Source organism: Phocoena sinus, chromosome 12 (genome assembly GCF_008692025.1).
Source record: "Phocoena sinus isolate mPhoSin1 chromosome 12, mPhoSin1.pri, whole genome shotgun sequence".
In the NCBI taxonomy this organism is placed as follows: Eukaryota; Metazoa; Chordata; class Mammalia; order Artiodactyla; family Phocoenidae; genus Phocoena; species Phocoena sinus.
The window spans coordinates 72228014-72255005 of record NC_045774.1 but is presented as its reverse complement, the minus strand read 5'-3'; the positions used below and the strand labels follow the sequence as shown (position 1 = coordinate 72255005).

The 26992-nt window shown below is 38.6% G+C and overlaps 1 protein-coding gene across 2 annotated transcripts in view; it reads left to right on the top strand.

Moving 5' to 3' along the window:
* LOC116763429 (cytochrome b5 reductase 4) overlaps positions 1-26992 on the top strand; it is an 85272-nt gene that overhangs the window by 19407 nt on the left and 38873 nt on the right. For both annotated transcript variants that reach the window (XM_032651139.1, XM_032651140.1), the window contains exons 3-5: positions 7139-7239; positions 12132-12213; positions 25541-25570. In XM_032651139.1, the coding sequence (XP_032507030.1) occupies positions 7139-7239; positions 12132-12213; positions 25541-25570 (213 nt within the window). The remainder of the gene's footprint in view (positions 1-7138; positions 7240-12131; positions 12214-25540; positions 25571-26992) is intronic.

Below are 26992 nucleotides of genomic sequence, written 5' to 3'. Positions count from 1 at the left end.
ACTGTGCACCAGAGCTTGGCAGTTAATAAGTACTTAAGATACTAATTTTAATTTTAGAGACTTTTGTCAAATGTTCTGCCTCTTCATAGTGAGAGTGATGGCCCAGAAAGGTGAATGGAAGTTCCACGTGTATGGGCAGAACATTTTTTTTATGAATTGACTGGGGGCAGTGGCAGGGATCCCCAGCCTACTATATGTAAATCTTTTCTTTTAGGCTACAATCTTCTAATCATCTGCAAATAACTTCTGCTGCGATGGGTGGTAGGAGGTGGATCTTAGTGTTTTGACACGTAGACTTTTACTTCTCGTTTTTAGTTCAAGCCCCTCCTCCACTAATTGCCACTTCGCTGAGTGTAATGTGTCTCTGGTTCCTTGTCTCTAGAGAGTAAACCTACACTTCTTGTGGGTTGGGAAGGGGGCTTATTACTTGGTTGCCTCCTGCTCCCTCACTTTCAGAACTACCTGGATTACTGATTACTCCACCTTTTGGGGGTTCTGCTGCACATACTGGCTTTGTTTATAGGTTCCCCTCCGATTTACACATAGGCCTTATTTTACCTTTCTTCACTCTGCTAAGTAAATTATTGCTTATCATTTGGCTTTCAGTCTTCCAAAACTTTACTGCTCTCATGTCCTCTTCTGATTTCTGTGTCTCTGTGGTTTTATGTCTTATTTATTCTTTGTAGTCATTAGGAAGATTGCAGGAATGTGAGAGGCAATGTGTGCTTTTAATCCCAAAGTCCTGAGATACTCTATTATCCAACACCTTGCAAGCCTACATTCTATTATTCTTAAATACCAAGGCCACATTTACTTTAAATCATTATAAAATCCATTTATCTTTCATTAATATCTTTTCCATTTATCTCTATTGAAATTAGCAAGATAATTGCCTAGTTTTCTAAAGTATTAGGCAGAATTCTGCTCTTAGGTGTAACTGATTAACTCCTTTTGGACTAAAACTCCAGCAAATACTGACTATAAATTGAGGACAACATATTAAAAAAAAAAACTATCTAAAAACACTGGTGAGCAACCAAAAGCAGACAGAAACTAGAGGGTAATGGCCATCTGTATTTAGAAGAAGGAACTGTCACTGGGTGAATTGCCATTTCCTGTGGCATTTGATTTGAGGTCATGCCCAAGTTGGTACTGTGAAGGGTGGCTAAAATTCAGATGGAGGCTCCCAGTCTTGAGTTGAAGAACTAGATGACAGAGTTTGGGGCATTTGTACTAACTGAAAAATGAGGAAGAAAATCCAGAAAAAGAGATCCAGAGAGGGATATAAACTGTCTAAATCTTGCATACGGACAAACTCTAGGCAGCCTAACTAAGGCTAAAAGGATTGAACAGAGGTTTTAGTTTCCATTCCCCCAAAGGGGAAACAGAGTTGAGAGTTTGAGGCCAGTCAAGTTAATTGCCTACTAAAACAGTCAGTACTCTTTGGAGGAATGTAACAGAATCCAGAATTTCTACAACATACTATTTACAGTGGCCAGAATATAATCCAAAGTTTCTAGACATGCTCAAGAGAAAAGGCAGTTATTAGAGACTGACCCTGAGATGATCCGGATGTTGAATTTAGTTCGCAAGGATTTTAAAGCACCTATTACAGCAATACTCAAGGAAGTAGGGAAACAGATGTATAATGAATGAACAAATAGGAGACTATAAAAAATGGGAATGTAGAACTGAGAAATACAATATATGAAGTAAAACATTTTACCAAATGGGCCTAATAGCAAACTGGACCTAACAAAAAGGAAGCTTAGTGAACTGGCAGATAGATTAATAGAAATTATCTGTAGAACAGAGAGGAAAATGACCCAAAGTAAAATGAATGGAGGCTCAGGGACCTCTGGGATAAAATAGAAATGTCTAATATATATTTATTTGGAATTCCAGAAGGAGAGGAATGACAGAATGGAACAGAAAAATATTTGAAGAAATATTGGCCAAAATGTTTCCAAATTTGGTGAAAGACATAAAATTGTCATTTCAGAAGCTTAGCAAAACCACACATGATCAATGCAAAGAAAATCACATAGGGACATGATATTCAGACTGTTGAAAGCCAAAGATAAAATCTTGAGAACAGCCAGAAGAAAAACACCTGGACGCTGTAAGAAGGACTGCTGAAGAGAATAAAATAACACCATCAACTCTGAATTCTATATCATTAAAGATACTCTAAGGATGAAGATGAAATAAAGACTTTTTTGGATAAACAAAAACTACGAACTTAGCATCAGCAAACCTATACTACAAGGAGCTCTAAAGGAAATCCATCAGGTTAAAGGGTAATGATACCAGATGGAAACTCAGATCTTTAGGAAATAGTAAATATGTGAGGAAAGAGACAGGATTACTTTTTTTCCTCTTATCTTTTAAAAAATACATGACTTTCTAAAGCAAAACTATAACATTGTATTGTGGGGTTACATAAAGTATCAGGGATGGAGGGTGGTAAATTGTTCTTACATGTGAAGGGGTACAACATTGACTCAAGTAAACTGGTTAAACTTAGGGATATATATTGTAACCCCTAGAACAGTCACTTAAAATATAATGCAGATAGGTATACTAAAAAGCCAATAGATAAAATGAAATTCTCAAAAAACATTTGGTTAGCCCAAAAGAAGTCAGGGAAAGAGGAATAGAGACAAAAACAGAAAACTTGAAGGAAAAAAAAAGAAGAAGAAAACTTGGGGCTGAGGAGGGAGACTAATAAGATGGTAGCTCTGAATTCAATCACATCAGTAACTAATTTAAGTGTAAATGGACCAGTTATTCTAATTGAAAGATAAGGGATTTTCTGTGTGTGTATATGTATCAAGACCTAACTACATGATATCTGTGAGAGATATACTTTAAATATAAAGACACAGGTTGAAAATAAATGTGTAGGAAAAAGTATACTATCTAAATAGTAAATATAGGGAATTCCCTGGTGGTCCAGTGGTTAGGACTTGGTGCTTTCCCTGCCCTGGGCCTGGGTTCAGTCCTTGGTCGGGGAACTAAGATCCCGCAAGGCATGTGGCATGGCCAAAAAAACCCCAAAATGGTAAATATAGTAAGATTGGGCTAGATTAATAGCAGATAAAAAACTATTACCAAAGAAAAGACTCTTACTAGAGATAAAGACATTTTATAATGTTGAAAGGGTCATTAGGAAGACTTTATGCCTGATAACAAAGCTTCAAAGTACACGAAGCAAACATTAATAGAATTGAAAGAAAAAATTCAAATCCATAACCATTGTTGTGTATTTTAACACCCTCTTAGCAGTTGTTAGAACTAGATAAACATCAGACGTAAAATAATGAAAACAATATGCAGTTTCTTTACTGAACACAAGATGGCAAAGTAGTCACAGTACTTGCAAAAATGGATCTGCGTATTTGAATACAGTGAAATATGCCATGATTTTACTATGTGAGCACACCCTTTTCCTTCATTTATTGTAGAGCCAACAAAATGAACAGTGGTGATTAGTGAAATAAACAGGAATACTGCAGTATAGGAGCATAATACTTTGTATATACATGATAGACGTTAAATAAACTTTTGTTGAATTAATGTAATGTGGGGCTTTGGAGTTACATTTGTGTTTGAATTTTAAAACAAATTATTTTAAAAGCTAATTATAAAATTACCACTTTTACTTATAGCAGTAGCAAAAGTTCTTAAACTTTTTGGTTTTAAGATCCGTTTACTCCTTTAAAAATTACTGAGGACCCCAAAGAACGTCTATTTATCATGGTCATATCTATTGATGTTTACCCTTCAGAAATTAAAATTGAGAAATTGAAAGAATTTAAAAAATTGATTTAAAAATAAACTCACTGTATGTTATCATAAGTAATAATATTTTCATGAAAAATAACTATATTTTCCAAAACAAAACATAGTGAGAAAGTGACATTGTTTTACATGTTGGCAAATATCTTTAATGTATGGCTTAATCGATAACAACCATATTCTCATATCACCTTCTGCATTTAATCTTGTACACTTGTGAAATAATTTTTTTGTGTGTGTGTGTGAAAGAATTTTTTAAAAAAGGCAGGCAGCATCTTAGCATTGCTATGAAAAAGTTTTGACCTTGGACCACCAAAAGAGTCTTGAGCTTTGCAGGAGCCCCCGGACCATAGTTTGAAACTCTCTGACTTACGACATAGAACAAAGAAAAAGTGAAAAATTACTAGTTAGTGGGTGTGTGGCCTGAACCATGGGGATGCCCTTCCCTCCTTATTAGTGGGCTGTCAGGGTTCACATATATGGGTACCTAACCTGAAAAATTGTGGGAGCCCCATCTGGGAGCTAGATTAATAGATATGAAAGGTCCACTTGTGTCTTCCATTGTGCTGTGTCATCTAGAGCTGGGGGTTGAGAATAGTTTGGGTCATGCTGCAATCCAGTTCTGTGTTCAGTTATCTGAGATATGAGGTGTGATTCAGGTTCCACAGGTGGCAAAAGGCTTTTCCTCTCTAAGGGGAGTTGGAGTAGTGACTAAAAAAAGAGCGGTCTGGAATTGGAACCTTCACATATTGCTGCAGAGAATGGAAAACAGTTCCTCAAAAGGTTAAACATAGATTGCTGTGTGACCCAGGAAGTTCACTCCTTGGTATATACTCAACAGAAATACAAATATATGCCCACACAAAGCCATGTGCACAAATGTTCATAGCAGCATTATTCATAAAAGCTAAAAAGTGGAAACAGCCTAAATGTCCCCGAGCTGATGGATGGGTAACTAAAATGTAGCCCATCCATACATGAAATATTATTCAGCTGGAAAAAGGAAGTACTGATACATGCAACACCATGGATGAACCTTGAAAATAGTATACTAAGTGAGAGAAGGCGAACACAAGAGACCACAAATTGTGTGATTCCATTTATGTGAAATGCCCTAAATATTTAAATCTAAAGAGACAGAAAGTACCTTTGTGGGTTACCTGAGGCTGGAGAAGATGGGAGGAATGCTACCTGAAAAATGTTTCTGCATGTTGTTAAATTGTACTGTATGTTATGTGGTCCACGGCCTCTGTATAGGGACTCAGATCTTTGCAATATCAATATCAAAAACTCGAAGGGAGTCTTCTGCCTTTAAATAACTAATGAGTCTCTGTTTGTTTGTTGTGCCATTTTAATACTTTTTAAGATCTGGTAATGAGACCACTGTAACTAGTATCTCCTTTGGCCTTAGCTTCTAGGAAGTTCAGGACCGCATTTAACTGCTCAATCATAGTAAAACTGTTAGCTAGGCTAGGCAACTGGTATATTTTCTTTTCTTCTACACGTTTTAGTGTGTGTTTTTAAAATTTGTACGCACAGACTTACACAAACTTAAAGTTAATATATTACTGTAAGATGCCCATAGTCTTTATCAGTAGCAGTTGGGGTTTAAATTACAACAAAAATATACGTGAAAAACCAGAGGCAGCGTCTGCCAAAATGGAAGAGTTCTTTGTGTGTAAAATGGCAACATTAGTTTTCAGGTTATACCTGAAATGATACTGATCCTTGAACTAAGCTTTTCAACAAGCAGTTTTAAACTAGATGTTATATCTTTAAAAGCCTATTGGGAATAATTCTGATCCTAATCATTACTTCAGACATTTGTGGTCTGTGGAATTTGGAGCATTAAACAATAGCAAAAATTCCTTCTAAATTTGGTGGGGAAAGGTGAATGGGGAAGGAGAGACAGGGGAACTCTGCCAGTTTTTTTTTTTTTTTTTTTTCTTTTCCTGACTTTTTTGGAGGACTGCTGGAAGAGAGATTTTGTGAATTTACTTCTTTTTGTGAATTGCCTTTAAGCAATTTTATAAAGAAACCTGGACTGCTTGGTTATTTTCCAAAATTAAACTGGTGGAAAAATTACAGTACCTTTCTTGAGTCTGAAATTCAACTACTTTCCTTCCAAGATTATTATATAGGATGAACATTTAAAATTATCTGAGGTTATTTAAATTCATGGAAGTCATTACATAAGGAATAGTCCTGGATATAAGAAAACCAGTTGTCCTCCTTGCACTCTTGAGGAGTCTTGAGGGCTGGATTTGTCTGCTCTCTAGTTTACTACAAGTGAAGGATTCAAAAGGAATTCACTTCCTTGGGTAGACTATTCATTGAGCTATTCTCCTATATTTCTTGTTCCCTATTCCTTCTTCTTAAAAAAATAAAGACATAGTTAAATATGTGAACAGATAAAGTAAATATTGGGGAAGATGAAAGGATTATTAAGATCTAAATAATAATCTTGGTTCCTTGCGCAACCGCAGAGAAGAATTGTGCTTGCTTTCGCAGACCGTGCCTCAGTGGCCCAGTCACCATCTCAGCCTTTACTGAGATGATCAACAAATGGGTGACAGCTCCATTCTTTTTCATCAGATTCTCCTGCCAGGGCAGTAGAGGACGATGAAGTGGTAGTATGAGGGAGAGAGGTGGGGGCAGAGAGAACTGTTAAATATTATATACGGTGTTTCATTATTTCTTTGCCCTAGGAGGCAGTTCTCTATAGGTCTTTGCACACCTGCATAGCTTGCGAGCAGATGCGCCGACTGTCCTCGTTCTAGGCAGTCTTTTCAGGGATGTTTGCGTAGTGCACGACCTTAGATGGTAGAGCTAGTGTCTCCCTCTAGGGTAAAGGACAGCTTTGCTTACTGTTCAGTATAATAGAGATCATGTCTCCCTCCACAGCAGAGGGCCAGGTGTATTTACTGCCCTTTAGAAAATGTTCGCGCTTCCTAAGCTCAAGGTTGCTCTTCCGTCATGAAGCACATTGAGTTTACAGGTGTTATCTGGCCCTCTTCACATAGCTCTGTGGGAATTGGGGTTCAGGGAACTCTTGCAGATGCTGATATTCTAGTTACCTCTACTGATGTAAGTACTAAGCTCCCCTTTGTTTCTAACCTGGGAGTCTCGTGTTTTCTGTCAGGACCCATGAAACTGGCAGGCTAACTTGTTAGCTTGCAAGTATGGTGAAATCTCAGACCCCTCATATTCTTAATACTTCTAAATAATGGTTTGTTAAATGGAATGTATTTGGAAAAATTTATTGAAACTTCGATTTCTAATTTGTGCAGTTTGTAAGAAGTTCATTTAGGGTGTTATTTCTCCTTATTTGATGTAGGGTTTGTTTATAATGTCAGCCCGTACATGGAGTATCACCCTGGTGGAGAAGAGGAACTTATGAGTGCAGCGGGATCAGATGGTACTGACCTTTTTGACCAGGTAAGGTGCTGAAAGTGACCATTCCCTCACAGTGGAGGAGTGCTCTTAGGTTCAGCAGTGCGACAGTGGTAGAAAGAAAGAAAATGGTGGCATAAATTTCAGACGTGTGGCTTGAATTTTGAAGTGTGGGAAGATGCTCATAAGTAACAACTGTTCGTTTAATTTGAATTATTTTACTAACAGTTTAGAGTTGCTCTCAGATCTGTATCTGGGAGTTTACTCTTAAGTGTTTGCTGGTCCTCTGCTGGTAACTGTTTACTCAGTATTGATCAATTTTGATAATGGTGATGACTGACTTATAGGAGGCGGTGACCATTAGAGGAAATAACAAGTCCCTTAGCTTCTTTGCTCATTTGGGGATTGTTACATAATCAGCCTGTCTTGCTGTACTAAGTCTGCATATTATGTAGAAAGATCATTAATGAATAGAAAACATTTTTCCTAGAGATAGCAGAGATTCTGTAGTATGTGTCAAAAGATACTTAAATTAGTCACTTTTCCCCCTTATATTTATTAAAAACAATGATTAGCTCTTATACTGTTTAAAAATCATGTAGAATATGATAATTACTATCAATTGGCTGAACTGCTATTTTGAAACAACTATCTTGAGAAGAATAGAAATTGGTCTTTGTCTCACAAATGCTTTATTTTGTATTTTAGCGATGATTAACCATGTTGTAGTACTGGGTTTTTACCATCTGAGATACCTGTATCAGATTGGGTTATTTTTAGAGTTGCGTTCTGAACAAATGAAATTTGATTTCTGTTCCTCTTACCTTCTCATCCGTTGTAGGATTTATTTTTTGACCAGGATACCAGAAATACAATTTGTTTTGTATTTTAATGTACTTACATGCATCTGCTTAAATAACCGAATCTCATTTGCTGTTAATGTTTTTCCTGGGTTGGAGAAAAGTCATTTTCACCCATTGGTGATAATAGGATTCTCCTTGGGAGGTCCTCATTGCTGATTTAAATTCCCGTTGTCATTTGATGTTTGTTATTGGCTAGCAGTGCAAGCCAAATAGAAAGTTTGGGAATATTTGCCGGAAAACTTGTCTACCACACTTTTATCTGTCCTGTGTCAACTGAAAAAAAAATTCACAATGTGAGAGTTGTGAGTTAAGTTTTATTTGGGGCGAAATGAGGACTGTAGCCTGGGAGACAGCATTTCAGGTAGCTCTGAGAAACTGCTCCCAAGAGGTAGAGGGAGAGGTCGGTATTGTATGATTTTAGTGAAGAGGGGTGCGTGGAGTCAGGCACGCATTTTGGCAGATGCTTGCTGCTAGTTACGAGGAGCAGATGCCACCTTAAATGATCTTAGTGCTTTTCTAGACATGAGAAGATGCAGGAATTTGGGCTCGTAAAATCATCTCCTGAAAATATCTAACTCTCTGAAGGCCTGTTCTGCCAGTTTTTCCCAGAGTACAGAGTGCGTCATTCCTGCTCTCCACCCTGCACTCCTTTCGGGGGGGGGGGGGGTGTTGAAGGTCAGCAGCTGCGGTGGCTAGTGACTTAGTCCTTGAAGAGGCAAGATGGCAAGTACCAGTTTTTAGCTGGCACCTATAACCTCTTGATGCTGAATGTACTCTTCCCCAAGAAGAGTTTCCGGTAACATCTAGTCCTGTTTATATTTCTTAGTGTTGTGCGATTATATGGACCTTGTTGAAATAAGTTTGTTTTGGGGAAGTCACAAGAACTGCTATATTGTTAAATTCTTTAGCAGTTTCAACAGTACTTTTTTTGACCAAAAAAAAATGCACAACCTAAAAGTTGAGAATTATGTTTTATTTGAGGCGTTACTGAGGACTGTAGTCTGGAAACAGCCTCTCAGATAGCTCTGAGAAACTGTTCCAAAGAGGTAAGGGAGAAACCAGGATATATAGGAGCTTTTGCTGGGAAAAAACATGTAGTAGAACATCGAAACATTACTACTAATCACAAAAAACAGGCATCTCAGTTAATTATTTTAGTGCTTTTCTGTGTATGGGAAGATGCAAGAGTCTGGGCTTGTTGAAATTGTTCCTTTAATATGCACCTTAACTCTCTAGCGCCAGTATCCTCTTTTTCTCCATCCTGAATTCCTCTTAGGCCACACCATCGGGGGCGGCTGCAGTGGCTTGATGGCTTTATGGCTGCGACATCCTTTGATTACTGAAATGTCAGGCTACACCCTTTGTCCACACTTTAGTTATCAGATTGCTGCATTCCCCTTGGCTTTAATAAGACCAATGATGTTTATTTACGACTTTTACTCACCACAGAAGTAAACAACTTGATAAAATTCTAGAAACAGTGGTGAAGTGTCTTATATCTTTAATATCTAGTATTTGAGTTGTACAAAGAATATTAAGTAATCTCTTTATCATCAGACTTCTGTCTCTAGTTTTGATCTCACTTCTGACTTCTCATTTCGCATTTCCAGTTGGCTGATGGGCGATTTGAAAACCTGTTGGCAGTTGAACTCAGTGTGCCCTCAGATAATATCAACTCATCTTCTGCCCTTTGTTTTTTCTACTGTTTCCCGTTTCTGGAAATGGGAACTTGAAACCACTTGAGTAATCTTTACCTTCTCTCATTGTATTATTGAAGTGATCACCTGGACCTGTGCCAGGGTCTTGGCCCAGGTCGAGATCCCTTGTCTCAGCCTGGGAGGTTCTTTTTCTGCTTGGATTCGTATAGCCAATAACAAAACCAGTGCTGAGACTGGAACAGCACAAGCTTTATTCGGTGGCCAAAGAATGGAGAAGCAAGAACTAGTTTGCAGATCAACTTCTCAACCTGACTCAGGCTGAGACACCATATGTATAGGAAGGTTGAGGTAAAATGGAGGGAATTGAGTAAAGGGTGGGAGGAATATTCATGACTTATCCGAGAACTGGGGGTGTGTTTGGACCAGGAACTGAGGCAGCACTCCTTTTCGGTCCTTTTTTGGGCTCTTCTGGTTGTTGTCATGGCAGTTGTCAACTGTCATGGCGCTGGTGGGTGTGTCACTTTTAGCATGCTAATGTATTACAGTGAGTGTATAATGAGGCTCAAGGTCCACTGGAGTTTAGGACTTCTGCCATTTTGGGCCTAGTTAGTTCTAACCAGTTTAGAAATTTCTCTGGGAGCAGCTTCCTCCTTTTGTATTTGGGCCTGAAACTCGATAAGGGCAGTTAGTTTCCGTCTGAGGGAGGGGCAGGAGTATGGTTCTGGGGCAACAGTCTTGGTAACAAATGTGCCTCAACATCTAATCACTGGCGAACTTCTATGATGCTGTCTTTAAACATTGCACCTTTTCTGTCTTCCCACTGCCTTAGGTCAAGTCATCATCACCCTCTCTAGCCCTAATATTTTAATACTGTCCCGGTATCTTTACCTTCAGTACCAATTTAGATAACATGACAGCTAGAATAGTATTCTTAAAGACAATCATCTTAGCACCTTGTTCTACAAGTTTCAGAGGCTCACCAATGACAGTGTAATAAATTCAAAGTCATTAGTCTGGCATTTGAGGGCCTAAAAATAATGTATCAAGGTAAATATTCTCAACATGCAACTTGCTTTGGAACTGAAGTGCTTTGAGCAAATCACCAGTTCCATGATAGACAAACCCCATACCTTTGTCTCTTTGACTATCCTTCTCCTTCATCTATCTGTTAAAATTCTACCCAACCCCATAACCCCAGAGATGGTGCTTTACACATTACTGGAGACTCCATAACTATTTGGTAAATAAAATTTCAATTTATATTAATTAGTGTGCATTTATAAGTACATATATATTTTTTACATATTTTCTATTTTAGTGTATATTTATTTACTCAGGAACATACATAAAGATTCTGGTGTCAGTATTATTTGACCTGATTATTTAGTGATTATATAGCATGGAACAATATATTATGATTTTCCTTTACTGGTCTTTTACAATTGGACTTTTAGGTTGTTCCCAATATTTTGCTAATATAACTAGTGCTATGATGAGTATCCTGGTGCCTGCATCTTTGTGTATATGCAAATATTTTCTCAGGTAAATTCCTGAATTACTGAAAGGAAGAGCTGCATATTTTAAGGCTCTTAATATATATTGAGAAGATGCCCTCCAGAAAGGTTGTTTAAATTTAATTCCCACTAGTAATTCTGGCAACAAATACTGTCAGTTGTTTCCCTTGAAGTGACAGTCTCACTTTGTTCATTTAGAAGAAAATGTCTATCAGATACCCAAGTCTGAGTAACTAGTTTATAGGTCATTCTTTTTCTTTTATGGGTAAATAGCCCTTCAAGAAAAAACACAGTTTAATAGGCAAATCAAACAGTTGCCTAAGTGTTTTTCCTCGCAGCAACCACCTTACTTAGCAGCAGAAGTGTTTTTGAGAACTTCCCATTTTGTCACACAGCATATAAAAAAGACCTGTAACCAAGGGTTGAGGTTTAAGAAAATTAATTGTCTTTTCTACTTCATGAAGGATATTCTTAAATGAAACGAACTCCCTCCAGCCCTGTGGGTCTGTGGTGGTAAGCAGTGTGATGATTGAGACCACTGCCTTGATTTGTGCTAAGATGCAAACTGGTTTACCCACCGTTGCTATTTCAACATCACTGCAAATGTCAATACAATGAAAAAGGCAAATAACATCTTAGTATTATTATGAAACTAACCGACACCTCATGGGCATCTGAAAGGGCGTCAGTAACCTCCAGAGGGTCTGTACACAACACTTTGAGAACATTGTTCTAAAGTCCCTATATATGCTTCCATTTTGTCACTCCCTTGTTGGCTAATTGAATCTGCTTCTTAGTTTTTCAGAGCTGTGTAAGAATATTTAGTTTTCATCAGAAAAAAATTAGGGCATCTCATGGAGTTAGAGTCATGTTGCTTTTCTGCTATTTTTCTCCCACACCAGGTTCATCGTTGGGTCAACTATGAATCCATGCTGAAAGAATGCCTGGTTGGCAGGATGGCCGTTAAACCTGCTTTTCCTAAAGGTACGTGGAGCCAGGGCTAAACTGGCATTGATGTGTGATACACATGGACTGTCTTTTAGGTGGATTTCAGCAAATAGATTTAAAGAAATCACTAAATTGTTCTCATTTCATTGGTGCCCTGTTCTAGCCACTGTAAAGATTTTACTTTAGTTCTTTAGAATGAAACAATGACTTTACCTTAAAAATTTGGCATGTTTTGAGAGAACATTCATAGTGTGGAGAATAAGCATAATGGAAGTGAAAGAACTTTATTTACTTAGTTTTCATTAGTCTTTTATTCTCTTGTTACATAGAGTAGCTCGAACAGTTGGTTAGAGGTGACTTTTAGACTAGTTTCCTAAAATTTGATTTTTTGAATATGTAATTGTATTCACATGACTCAAAAATCAGAAAATATAAAAAGTTATACAGTAAAGTTTCCCCTCTCAGCTTTGTCTCCCATTTGCCTTGAACTTTTCCACTCCTTGACTCTTTACCCTAAAAACTGATTTTAAAGTACTTTTAAAGAAACCAATTGCTTGGGACTTCCCTGGTGGTCCAGCAGTTAAGACTCTGTGCTCCCAATGCAGAGGGCCTGGGTTCGATCCCTGGTCAGGGAACTAGATCCCACATGCATGCCGCAACTGAGATCCTGCATGCCGCAACTAAAGATCCCATACACTGCAACGAAGATCCCACGTGCTGCAACTAAGACCTGGTGCAGCCAAATATATAAATAAATGTTAAACAAACAAACAAAAAAACGATTTCTTTCCCTTACCTTCCAAACTGCCACTCAACAATCGGCATGGTGTTGGAGATCATCTCTTTCCTCCTAAGCTTCTTTTGGAAGAGCACACTTTGAAAAGTTTAGACAGGCAGTTGGAGTAGCAGGAGTACTTTGCTTAAATCCTTTACTGTAGATGGAACCGAGTCGTTTCTTTTGAACAACTCCTGATTTTGACATCCAAATTAGGAATACATTGGCTTGTTTGAGCTGACTCTGCTACTATTTATTTAGTTCAGTGAGTTTTGTATTTCAAGGCCTTACTGTTAGAGGCCTGTGTCAGCTGTATAGAAATAGCACAGGCGTACCTAGATTTGAACCCTAGCTCCATGGCCTCTTGGCTGTGCCATAAAGATGGCAGTTTCTGTCTCTGAGCCTCAAGTTTTTTCGTCTGTACACAGATTCATAGGGCTAAGAATTAGTGTAAGTAAATTAGCATGAATGTAACAGAGGCTCAAAAAGTATTTTTTCTTTCTATTGCTATAAAACAAATAAGCAGTACACGCATACAGGCATACTTCAGAAGTATTGCAGGTTCAGTTCCAGACCACTGCTGTAAAGCAAATATTGCAATAAAGCAACTCACATGAATTTTTTGGTTTCCCATTGCACATAAAAGTTATGTTTATACTCTATTCCAGTCTGTTAAGTGTGCAATAGCAGTATGTCTGAAAAAACAACATACATACCTTAATTTAAAGACACTTTGTTACTGAGAAAAGCTAACCATCATCTGAGCCTTCAGAGAGTTGTAATCTTTCTGCTGATGGAGGGTCTTGCCTTGATGCTGATGGCTGCTGACTGAGCAGGGTGGTGGCTGCTGAAATTGGGGTAGCCGTGGCAACTTCTTAAGATAAGACAGCAGTGAAGTTTGCCACGTTGATTGATTCTTCCTTTCATGACGATTTTTCTGTAGAATGCAGACATGTTTGGTAGCATTTTACCCACAGTAGAACTTCTTTCAAAATCAGTCAGTCCTCTCAAACGCTGCTGCTGCTTTATCAACTAAGTTTCTGTACTATTCTAAATCCTTTGTTGTCATTTCAACAATCTTAACAGCATCTGCACCAGGAGTAGATTCCATCTCAGGAACCACTTTCTTTTCTCATCCGTAAGAAGCAACCCCTCATCTGTTCAAGTTTTATCATGAAATTGTAGCAAGGATTGTAGCAAGTCAGTCACATCTTCAGGCTCCACCTCTAATTTCAGTTCTCTTGCTGTTTCTACCATGACTGCAATTATTTCCTCCACTGAAGTCTTGAACCCCTCAAAGTCATCCAGGAGGGTTAGAATCAACTTCTTCCAATCTCCTGTTAATGTTGCTACTTTGACCTGTTCCCATGAATCAGGAATGTTCTTGATGGCATCTAGAATAGTGACTCTTTCCAGAAGGTTTTCAGTTGACTTTGCCCAGATCCATCAGAGGACTCACTATCAGTGGGAGATATAGCCTTACAAAATGTATTTTTTAAATAATAAGACTTGAAAGTCTAAATGACTCTTTGATCCACAGGGCGCAGAATGGATGTTATGTCAGCAGGCGTGAAGACAACGTGAATCTCATTGAACATCTCCATCAGACATCCTGGGTGACCAGGTGCATTGTCAGTGAGCAGTAATATTTTGAAAGGAATCTTTCTTTTATGAGCAGTAGTTTTCAACAGTGGGGTTAAAATATTCAGAAAACCATATTATAAACAGATATGCTTTATTATTCCATTTATAGAGCACAGGCCGGGTAGATTTAGCATAGTTCTTAAGGGCCCTAAGATTTTCAGAATGGTTAAGTGAGTCCTGGCTTCAACTTCAAGTCAGCAGCTGCATCAGACCCTAACAAGAGAGTCAGCCTGTCCTTTGAAGCATTGAAGCCAGGCATTGACTTCTCCTCTCTAGCTATCAAGGTCCTAGATGGCATCTTCTTCCAGTAGAAGGCTGTTTCATCTACACTGAAAATCTGTTGTTTAGTGTAGCCACCTTCGTTAATTATGTTAGCTAGATCTTCTGGATAACATGCTACAGCTTCTACATCAGCTCTTGCTGCTTCCCTGTGAACTTTTATGTTATAGAGATGGCTTCTCTCCTTAAACTTCATGAACCAACCTCTGCTAGCTTCATACTTTTCTTCTGTACCTTCCTCTCCTCTCTTGACCTTCATAGAATTGAAGAGATTAGGGTCTTGCTCTGAGTTAGGCTTTGGCTGAAGGGAATGTCGTGGCTGGTTTTATCTTCTATCCAGATCACTAAAACTTTCTCCATGTCATCAGTAAGGCTGTTTTGCTTTCCTGGAGTAGCACTTTTGATTTCCTTCAAGAACTTTCCCTTTGCATTCACACTTGGGCCGCCTGTCTGGTATAAGAGGCCTAGCTTTCAGACTGTCTTGGCTTTTGACATGCCTTCCTCACTAAGCCTAATCATTTCTAGTTTTTGATTTAAAGGGAGAGTCGTGGGACTCTTCCGTTCACTTGAACACTTAGAGGCCATTGTAGGGTTTTATTAATGGGCCTAATTTCAGATGGTTGTGTCTCAGGGAATAGGGAGGCCCAAGGAGAGGAAGAGACATGGAGAACTGGCCAGTCGATGGAGCAGTCAGATCACACATATTTATAGATTGAACTTGCAGTCTTATGTGGGTGCAGTTTGTGGTGCCTCAAAATAGTTACAATGGTAACATCAGAGCACTGCTCACAGATCACCGTAACAAATACAGTAATGGTGAAAAGGTTTGAAATATTGCCAGAATTACCAAAACGTGCCCTAGAATCATGAAGCGAGCAAATGCGGTTGGAAAAATGGCACCAATAGACTTGCTCAATGCAGGGTTGCCCCAAACCTTCAGTTTTTAAAAACACAGTATCCGTGAAGTGCAGTAAAGCAAAGCACAATAAAACGAGGTCTGCGTGTATACCAAAAGCAAACTAGTTTGAACTTTAGTGTCTGGCAGTCCTTCCAAACCAGTTTACATTTGTAAACAAATCCCTTTCTTCTCTTAATTGCTCCTGAGTTCACCTATTCACTGCCAGCAGGGGCCATGTTCTTAAGGAAAGATTCTAACTGACTAATTTTACCTCATCCTGAACATTACATATCTTGTTTACACAGTCTGGTACTAAAGGTCATGTGCTTCTCTGTAATTCAGTGTGGTCAGAAAGTGTGCCAGCTCCTTAGGCTTTTGTGACATAGGAGACATGAAATTAATAAGAGGATTTTTCTGGTTTCCTTCCTTCCTCCCTGGAAATGAAAGACAGATAATCTTCAGAATGTTTCATCAGATACGGCAAACACCATGGAAAATGAGCAGATTCCACAAGGAATTCCCCAGATATTTAATTAAAAAAAAAAAGGAGGGGTGCTAGAAGCGGCAGTCCAGGATGATAAGCTAGTTCTGATACCTCCATTTCCCCAAAGCACTTATCAGATACTTGGAAAGTAGAGCCACATGGGAATTTTAATGGTCACATAGGAAATGGGAGACTGGATCTTGGGTCTGTAAAGGCAGGGAGTTGGAGCTGAGATCCCTGCCTATGGCTTGACTCTTGAAGTCTGTATGATCAGTGAAATGGGAAGGCTTGAAAAGAAATCTGTGCAACAACAAAGGGGGATGTCAGGATAGTCTGCCTTGACCTTGTTTATGAGGTGATGGAGGAAAGAGAAATCTCCTTTGAGAATTTGTAACCACAGTCTTGCGCATGTAAGAGTTGGGAATTCCAATATATATACCACCTATGTGGTCTTAGAAACCTCAAACCGAGAAATACAATGGTCTCCCATTACTGGTTTCCCTGCCTGCTTGGCAGATTTATGTACACATTTTTAATGGTGGAACAAACTTTCAACCTAAAACCCTTAAAATTCCCACAGGGACACATCAGCAGTTATTAGCGTACAGTAGAAAAATTAAACAACACTTGAGGAAGCAAGTCAGCAGAAACAAAAGCAGAATTCCACCCCTTGGACTTTATTATTTGTATACAAGGAATTATAAAAATAATTGTGAATAAAAATAATTATGTTTGAAGTGATTAGGAAAATAAGAATGAATTGGTAACATGAGTAAAGCAAGAGACTGCTAAAATAATCATGTAAAATTGAAAAAAAAATAGAACTCCTAGAAATGAAAAGTGGAGCTGGTGAGATTAAAAAGTGCATAGCATGAATAGTTAGAGTTTAGACGTAGTAGAAGAGTTGAGTGAACTGCCAGACTGAGCAGCAGACGTTGAACAGAATGTGGTGCATAGAAACAAAATGATAGAAAAATATGCAAGAGACGCAGAGGACAGAGCAATAAGATCTAACACCTGTCATCAGGTTTCCAGAAGGAAGTAGTAGAGAGAATGAGGAGGAGGTAACATCTGAATGGCTGAGACTTTTCCAGAATTGGTAAACCACAAATCTCAGATTTAGCAAGTTCAGCAAATCCCCAATCAAGATAAATAAAAAGAAATCCACACATAGACTATTCATTGTAAAACTGCAGAACACCAAAGACAACAGCCAGAGAGAGATAGGTTTACTAACAAACCAGTGATTAGTAAATTGACAGCTAATTTACTAGTGTAATTTACTAGCTGTTACTGCTAATTTACTAGAACATCAATAGGAGACAAAGAGAGCAGTATCTTGGAAGTTCTGAGGGAAAACAACTGACAGCCTAAAGTCATTCAGTAACAAGGATGAAATAAAGGTAGTTAAGACTAACAAAAACAAACAAACAGATTTATGAAACCAAAATCAGAAGGGTTGAGGAAACTGGGATTTCTGACTAAATCCTAATGGTGAAGAACTAAACCATAATGAATATTCCTTCTCCTTCTCACCACCTGGTTCAGGGAAGTGCAAACATATTTCTTATCCAGGATGAGAAATGGACTCTGAGATACTGTGTATTCATAAATTAAAAGTTTCCTTTTTCACACTGTCTCTGGCCCTGGTATTGGTTCCTGAGGCTGCATGATCCGTAGAAAAAGCACAAGTTTCATAGAAACTAACATGGCTTCAGATCTCATCTCCGCCTCAAATTACACTCATGAGCTGTCGATCTTCAGCATCGGTTAACAGATCTGAGTGTTTTTGCTCAGCAGTGAAATGGGGTCTAAGAATGAAACATCCCAAAGTCATTGTGAGGATTAAATGATGTTTGCTAACCACCTGATGCATTAGAAGCAACAGGTGGTGGGAATAGTAGGAGTGGTTATTGCTGTGGTGGCTACTTTTGCCCCTCTGCTCCTGCAATACTGAGGCTGCTTACATTTTCTATTCCTTTGTATCCCTATAATTATCAGCATGTGTCTTACCATGGCTCTGCTTCTGGGAAAAATTAAGTATTATCATTATTATTGACAGGGCATGTGAGAACATGTTTATGAATCTCAGTTTCACTATAAAGCCTTTTTGGATTATAAGTGTTTTGCTAAGATGAGGCCAGTAGCAGGTAGTGATGTGAGAGAACTTGCAAGGCATTAGGAAGCAAAGACAAGAACTTTACAAATCAGGAAAGTTGTTGACTGCAAGTAAATGGATCGGGTTTTTGGAACAGTAGAGACTTAAGATCCAGCAAGATAACAGTCTGAACTCCAAGCTAACCAGAACTAGTAGATCATATAAAAGGGACAAAGTAACTAAAGAGAAAGGTTTAATGTGTCAAGAATGTTCATGATAATTAAAGTGAATGTTGTTTTAACAGTACCTCCTATGCCTTTCGTCTATAGGCAGAGATTGATCCTTGAAGTCTGCTGGCGTGAGACTTAAGGATAGAGACTATTAGATGGGGTGACCGTGTAATTGTCCAAACTGGGGCAGATTGGAGAATGAATGGAGCCTCTATTAGTAGTTACACTGAGACAACAAGGGGCAGGCAGTAAACTGTTAACTGTATCAAATTAGAGACTATGTTCACTCTACAACTAGAGCTTCTCTAGATGAAATGGGAACAGAGGTGTAAACAGAGATGAAGTGGGAATAGAGGATGAAAACAGATTAAGTAGGAATAGAGGATGAAAACAGAGACGAAGTGGAAACAGTAGGTGGAGACTTGCTGACATGAGGATTTATAGGGGTTTGGGGGGGTGATGGATATACTGAAGAGAAATGTTATATATGGGCTTCTTTCAATACGAGATCCTTGACACCATCTTTTAGGTGGCGTGACCTGCCAGACCCCAGTGCAGGGAGGAGCCAGAAGTAGCATTTTGTAGGCATCCCCACAGCTGAGCAGTCCCGGGAGGACAGTTTTCCATTTATCTACTGGCTTCTAGGGTAGGAGTGGTATCTGAGAAGACGACAGGAGAGCTAACAGTGTCAGAATATAAAACACATAGTACTAGTGGGTCATTATCAAGAGAAGAGTCAGTGGGTTTTTTATAATCCTTTGTTTAAAAAGTATTGTGGTTTGTATTGTGCTTTAGAAAGATATCAATAATGAATAAAGGGAGAAACTTTGTTTGAAAAGGTGAGCTTCAGTTATTGATTATTTATGTGGAACACTTCATTCTCTGGCAAAGGTGACAAATGTTCTTTTTGCCCTTTTTTGAGTCCTTTGCTGTCATTATTATAGCCACTGGCCACATGTGGCTGCTATTGAGTATGGAAATACTCTCCAAATTGAGATGTGCTACAAGCGTAAAATACCGCATTTCAAGACTTAGGATGAAAAAAAGAATGTAAAATATCTAACAACTTTACATTGATTACATGTTGAAATGACAAGATTCTGGATATGTTGCATTAAGAGAAAATATATTATTAAAATTAATTTGACCTGTTTCTTTGTACATAGTTAATATGGTTATTAGAAAATTTTAAATTATATTTGTGGCTTGCATTATATTTCTTCTGGACAGCACTGTACCAGATCATAAATGCACTCTTAAAATTTTAATATATTATATTTTAAAAATAGTCACATTTTCTTTATATATATATTTTTTATTGAAATATAGTTGATTTACAGTATTGTGTTAATTTCTGCTATACAGAAAAGTGATTTAGTTATGTATATACACACACACATTCTTTTTTTAATATTCTTTTCCATTATGAGTTATCATAGGATATTGAATATAGTTCTCTGTGCTGTACAGTAGGAGCTTGCTGTTTATCCAGTTCTATATATAAAAGCTTCCATCTGCTAAACCCAACCTCCCACTCCATCCCTCCCCCACCCCCTCCGCCTTGGCAACCACCAGTCCGTTCTCTATGAGTCTTTTTCTGTTTCAGAGATAGGTTCATTTGCGTCATATTTTAGATTCCACATATAAGTGATATCATATGGTATATGTCTTTCTTGTTCTGGCTTACTTCACTTAGTATGGTAATCTCTAGGTCCATCCATGTTGCTGCAGAAGGCATTATTTCATTCATTTTTAAGGCTGAGTAATATTCCATTGTATATATGTACCACATCATCTTTATCCACTCATCTCTCGATGGACATTTAGGTTGTTTCCATGTCTTGGCTATTGTGAATAGTGCTGCTGTGAACATAGGGGTGCATGTATCTTTTTGAATTAGAGTTTTTTCCACATATATGCCCAGGAGTGGGATTGCTGGATCATATGGTAGCTCTACTGTTAGTTTTCTGAGGAACCTCCGTACTGTTTTCCATAGTGGCTGCACCAGTTTACATTCCTACCCACAGTGTAGGAGGGTTCCCTTTTCTCCACATCGTCTCCTCTCCAGCATTCGTTATTTGTAGAGTTTTTAATGATGGCCATTCCGTAAAATAGTCACATTTTCTAATGGCATAGCCCAGTGTCAGGAATGTTTCTTCTTAATTTCTCATTGTTTTATCATGGTTTCTAATACTTTATGTTTTTAGTTTTCACAAGCGCTTGCTGACTATAAAGCACTTAGAACCATAGATCAGTAGAATACTTTTGAGGTGGAAGAGGGATTTAGAGCTGTTCTAACACCGTCAGTTTAAAAGGGAAGATCCTGAGGCTTGTAGGTATATGTACTTTCCTTAAAGGCTGCAGTTATTTAATAGGAGAAGCCCACCATTGAGAGAAATCCTGGGTGCTTCCTTTTGTGAGGCAGAAAATCACCTCATTAAAGTTATCCTCTTTCAACTAATTTATTTCTCTTTGGTATATGCCAGTGGTTCAACCTGGGTTGAGTTTGCTCCCCAGTGGACATTTGGCAATGTCTGGAGATGATTTGGTTGTCACAGCTGAACTAGATGCTACTGGCATTCCCTTGGGTAGAGGAGAGGTCAGGGGTGCTGCTAAATACCCTACAAGGCACAGGATACACTCCCACGACGAAGAATCATCCGGCCCCAAATGTTCCTAGTGCTGACATGGAGAAACCCTCATATATGAATTAGTTTTTTATTCTTAAAAATGATGGTATTAGTGGCATCACTAATTGGGTGGGCTGGCTGCCAGCTGGGAGGTCAGCTTCTGTATAGTCAGTCAAAGTTCCCTCTTCTAGGAGCTACCGTTTCCTCATTGATAAAATGGGGACAGTTCAGGGCTCAAGTGGGTGGACAGAGCACAAGCTCAGAGGCTCAGTACGGTGGAAGCAAGACAGTTACTAGTGGAGAGAAAGGGGTGCGTGTCATGGTGAAGTGGACTTTACTGGCTGAGCAGATTTGCTTTCTCAGCCAGGCTACCTTCATTTGCTTTTGTGCTATAGGTCCCACTGTCTGAGTGATTCCTGCCAGAAAGATATAAGGGACAGGTAATTAAAAATGGGGGGTGAGAAGTCCCTGGTCAAGGGGCAGATGCAGGCCTGAGCAGGAAGTGGGTCTTGCTGTGTGATTGTGACTGGCCAGTGTTTGGTTTAAGTTAGTATTTGTTTTGTTTTCAGAGAGAAATGATTGTTTTTAACGTGCTTTTTAAAAAATATTTATTTATTTATTTGGCCGTGTCGGGTCTTAGTTGCAGCACGCGGGATCTTTAGTTGCGGCATGTGGGATCGAACCCGGGCCCCCTGCACTGGGAGCGTGGAATCTTAGCCACTGGACCACCAAGGAAGTCCTGAAAAATGATTTTTGAACATGTGTATATTTGTGTATGGGTAATACCAAATAAGAAAGGAGTGGTTAATCCCTCTGAGGATAGGACAAGAGTAGAAAATAACTAATAAATTGGAGAATTGAATAAAAAGTGACAAGTATAGCCTTGAAAGCAGAAAATACAAACTTCTAAAAATGCAGTATTTGCTGTGATTAGTTAAATGAATCGTGGAGAGAAAAACTGACCAGGAATAAGTAACTATATAGTCTGGTACTTTTAGAACTTTTTAATCCTGGAATTTTTCAGAGTATGTGTTTGAACTATTGAACCTTTATTTTAATTCTGCTAGTAGACTACTTCTAGGATAAGGAGTAAACTTCTGGGCCTTGAAGTTTGAGAGATGTACAAAATTTGAAGATGATTCAGAGGATATTTACAATGATAAATTAAGGAGAGTAAAAGAGAAGGATAGTTTAGAAATACATAAATTATTAAATTTTATAGAATTTGAGAAATGGGTTTATGACTTCGGAAACAAAACCAAGAATTAGGCCTCAGTTGTGTTATGAAGAGTTAGTTCTCTTTAGAGATGAGGAAGAATTTCTAGAGAAAAATGGTTATTAAACACATTGTAGAGAACCAGGGAGTCTTCTGGCCAGGCAAAGCAGTAAAGGGAGAATGGTACACTTTGGATTTTGTGACTAAGATCCCTGGTAAAAAGACGGAGCTCCTATCTGATGGTTACGTGACATCAGCCTTTTGGAGTGAGAAAGGAAGGTGGGGTATGTAGCTATGGATAAATATGACATTCAGATGTAAAAGTGCGGTGTTTGTCTTCCTAGAATGTTTTTTGTTCAGGGCCTCCTGAAAAATGCTTACATATTTTCAAAATGTAGCTAAAATATTATTTCCTCAATGAAGTCCTTTCATATTTCAAGTAACAGTGCCCTCCCTCATCCCTGTGCTTCCATGCCACCTTCTATATATCTCTTTTAAAACATTTATCATATCATATTGAAAAGACCATATTGAAGTTTCCAATTTAGTTTTTTTAATTTTTTCAGTAATACATTCATGATTCCAGAATGAGAAGTGCCATGGTCATACCTTTGTCTCCCACCTACCCTTTTCCCTTCTGTGCACAGATGCAGGTAACCATGTTATTTTGTATCCTTCCAAATCATCATTACGCATGTATAAGCAAACTGAACATATAGTCGTATTTTCCTAACTTTTTATCCAAGGGGTTTCATATTGTGTCACTATCCCTATTAAGGTGATGGTCAACAGGTATTTGTTAAATGAATCAGGATACTAGTAAGACAGGGTTTGTTTGTTTGCTTGTTTTTTAACTTCCCCATCCCAGGGGATCCTTCTGTGGCTCCACTTAGAAGAGGTAAACTAGATTGGGGTCGCAATTAAAAATTGTCGCCGGCCCTCTTACCAAAGAAGAGTTGAATGCTGATAGATCACAGCTCCAGCCTTCTAAAGGACTCTGACCCTTCCAGAAAGCAGAGGCTCTGATCAGAGTAATGCAGTCTAACCAATATTATAAGAAGATGCAAATTTTCTTGGCCATGGAGCCAACCGAATGATGGAATTAGGTATCAAGACAGAATGTTAGATTTCTTGTTAGAGAGGAAAGTATCTCATGTGCCTAGAGTAACTCTGATGTAAATGTGCTTAGCAGTAAAAACAGCCTCTCGTATTTCTGTGACTCAGTTTTCAAAAAGAGTTGCAAAAGTACACTAGTGGAGTTTTTTTTTTTTTGTGGTACGTGGGCCTCTCACTGTTGTGGCCTCTCCCGTTGCGGAGCGCAGGCTCAGTGGCCATGGCTCGCGGGCCCAGCTGTTCTGCGGCACGTGGGATCCTCCCGGACCGGGGCATGAACCCATGTCCCCAGCATCGGCAGGCGGACTCCCAACCACTGTGCCACCAGGGAAGCCCGCTAGTGGAGTTTTAAAGATATTTTAGATCATTTAGCTAGATGTTCTCTTCCTACTGATACTTCTTTTATTAAAGAAAAAAAAGACTCAGAAAAAAATGAATAACGTAGCAGGATCCATAAAGTTCTGACAGGTTCAAATCAATTCACATCAGACAGGAAGTAATCATATGAGATGGCATATTTTTTCCCTAGAAACAAATTCCCTGGGGACAAGTTTTCAAAATCTGAGCCTCTTAGATAAAAACAAGTTGTTTTACATGATAAATGAGATTCATCAAACTGCCAACTATGTTGTACACTGAAACTGGGTTTAATTTACTTATGTTACTGTGAGTTTGCTATTGTTCTAAGATATTTATAAAACGAATGATCACAACTGCAGTAGCAAAGACAGATGAAATTGTATGAAAGTAAGTCAGCAAGCAGGGACATCAGTGATCCCTTGCAAACTAATGACTAGATTTTCATCTGGCAGTTGAAAAACAAAGCTCATTTTGAGGCATAATTTAAATGGTTTTTAGGTCCTGTGTCTTTTCAGAAAGTATTATCTCTCACAATGGCATGTTAAGAAAAATGGCGCTTAGTTTCAGGGGAGATGAAGTTTAATCTTGACTTTGCTGCTAAAGAGCTGTGGGGTTCATTCAAGTCCTGACCTCTGATTTTCAGCCTTTAATGAGGGGAGCGGATGATAAATTTGGTGTATGTTGTTAAGATCCCTTTCAGCTATGAACTTATTTCAGTAAAAAGGGGAAAATAAAAAGAATGGTTATCTGACCTCCTTAATCATGGGTATTTTATGGCATGTGAGTGAAGTGGTAGTAATTATGGGATCTCTGGCTGATTGAAAATCAGAACATAAAAAAATTTGAAAGCTTTGATATACGGACTTTGGTTTCTTTTTCTACAAAACAAGATGATGTCACCTTAACAAGTAATGTCTATCAATTTAGTTTACTACTTGAATATTTTGTGTTAGCTTGGCATTCTTTTTTTTTTTAAACTCTGGCAACTTGCTGAGCGTTTTATTTTGACATATGGTTATAAAACTTGTGATCAAAATATAATATAGATTTGTGAGCTGGCTGCCATCCTGAAAGGAAACACCCATTAAATTTTTTTCTGGCTTGTACCCCTGATGATTGATTGCACTGATATACAAGTGAAAGTCTTAAGATATTTTCAGCATTTTGGCCATTTAAATTTGGAGTAATAATAATCATTTTAACTGCTCACCTAGATAGGAAAGATAATAAGGTGTCTTTCTTTGGGTTAATATGTATGTTTCATATATAAAGTGTAATCTAATAAACTTTGGATAGTTTTAACTAATTTAGAATATGATGATCAGGACAAAACTTGGGTCTTTATGTGCTTTCTAAAGAAATAAACCAAGGTATTAGAGCAAAAATGTCCAAAGAAGGAGGAAAAAGCCCAGTGAAATTGGAGACAAATGCCTGCAGAAGTGGCCTGCAGTCTTCAGAGATGAAATTTCTTACTTAAAGCATAGGCCATCTGTTTATCAGCCTTATTTCTCTCCTCAGGCCTCGGAAGAAAGCCCTTCAAGAAGAGGGCTGTTACCTTTAACTCAATAATATTAACCGGTCTTCTCTCTGATGTTACAATATTCTTACCTAACTTTTTTTCTAAACCACTGTACAGACTATCACGAGGAAAAGAGACTCTTAAACGGTAAGTCATATACATTTATAGTAAAAAATGAATCATATTCACGTGACTGTGTACAATATTGCCTCACAGAATTATTTGGGGTATTTAGATATTTTTTATACGGAGGATGTGTTTACTTGCCTAAGCTTAGAGGATTTGGCAGAGAACTTTGTAGATCCCTTATTGCAGCCCTCCTTTTATTTTTCATCTTTATATATTGATGTTTTTATTTTATAGGATAGATTTTTTTCAGGAGTGTAATTACTGTTTACATTCTCTTTTTATATAATCTTTATTGGAGTATAATTGCTTTACAATGTTGTTAGTTTCCACTGTACAGCAAAGTGAATCAGCCATATGCATACATGTATCTCCCCATATGCCCTCCCTCTCGAGCCTCCCTCCCACCCTCCCTTTCCCACCCCTCCAGGGGGTCACAAAGCATCGAGCAGCCCTGACTCTTACCATAATCCCTTCTATAACATCCCTGAACATGTGTTCATCTGCCCTCAGCTTGAATACTCATGGTGACTAGGAGTTCCACCCTCAGAGGCCAGGCTGAACGTGTCCCTCCCTCAGGCACGGGGTGCTCTTCCAGTGTCTACACAGATGCTGAGTAGCCAGCCTATTAATCTCCCCTCCTCTGGGCTCGGTAGCTCTGGCTTCCTCAGCCGTTCAGTATGACTTGGAATTATGACTGACAGTGCCACTAACCCCCCAAAAAATTTGGTATGACACTTACGAAATGCACGGGGCTGCTCTGACTGAACCGTATTACTAATGTATGTTTAAAAATTGGGTTTTTTTCCCTCCCTGTTTGCACAAGAAAGTTATAGAAATTCAGCTAATAAGCTGGATTGCCAGATGAATTACCTTTTCTTTTTTAACTAGAAAAGATTGTCTTATTGTAGACTACTTTATGCAATTTGTGATGTAACACCTGAAGTTGTTTGTCTGACAGTATCACTGATAGTATCTTTGGAGCTCTTCCGTGTTCTCAGAGTTTTCGAAAACAGTGAGAAAACCAGAGCCTTGAAAATGTGATGTTGAGGACTTCCCTGGTGGCTCAGTGGTTAAGAATCCGCCTGCCAGTGCGGAGGACAGTGGTTTGAGCCCTGGTCCGGGAAGATCCCACATGCCGCGGAGCAGCTAAGCCCGTGAGCCACAACTACTGAGCCTGTGCTCTAGAGCTCATGAGCCACAGCTACTGAAGCCTGTGTGCCTAGAGCCCGTGCTCCGCAACAAGAGAAGCCACCCCAATGAGAAGCCCGTGCACCACAATGAAGAGTAACCCCAGCTCACCACAACTAGAGAAAGCCCGCGTGCAGCAACGAAGACCCAATGCAGCCAAAAACAAATTAAAAATTAAATCTTTAAAAAAATAAAAAATAAAATTTGATGCTGGGGCACATCCACAAGAATGTCTAAAATGAAAAAAGACAG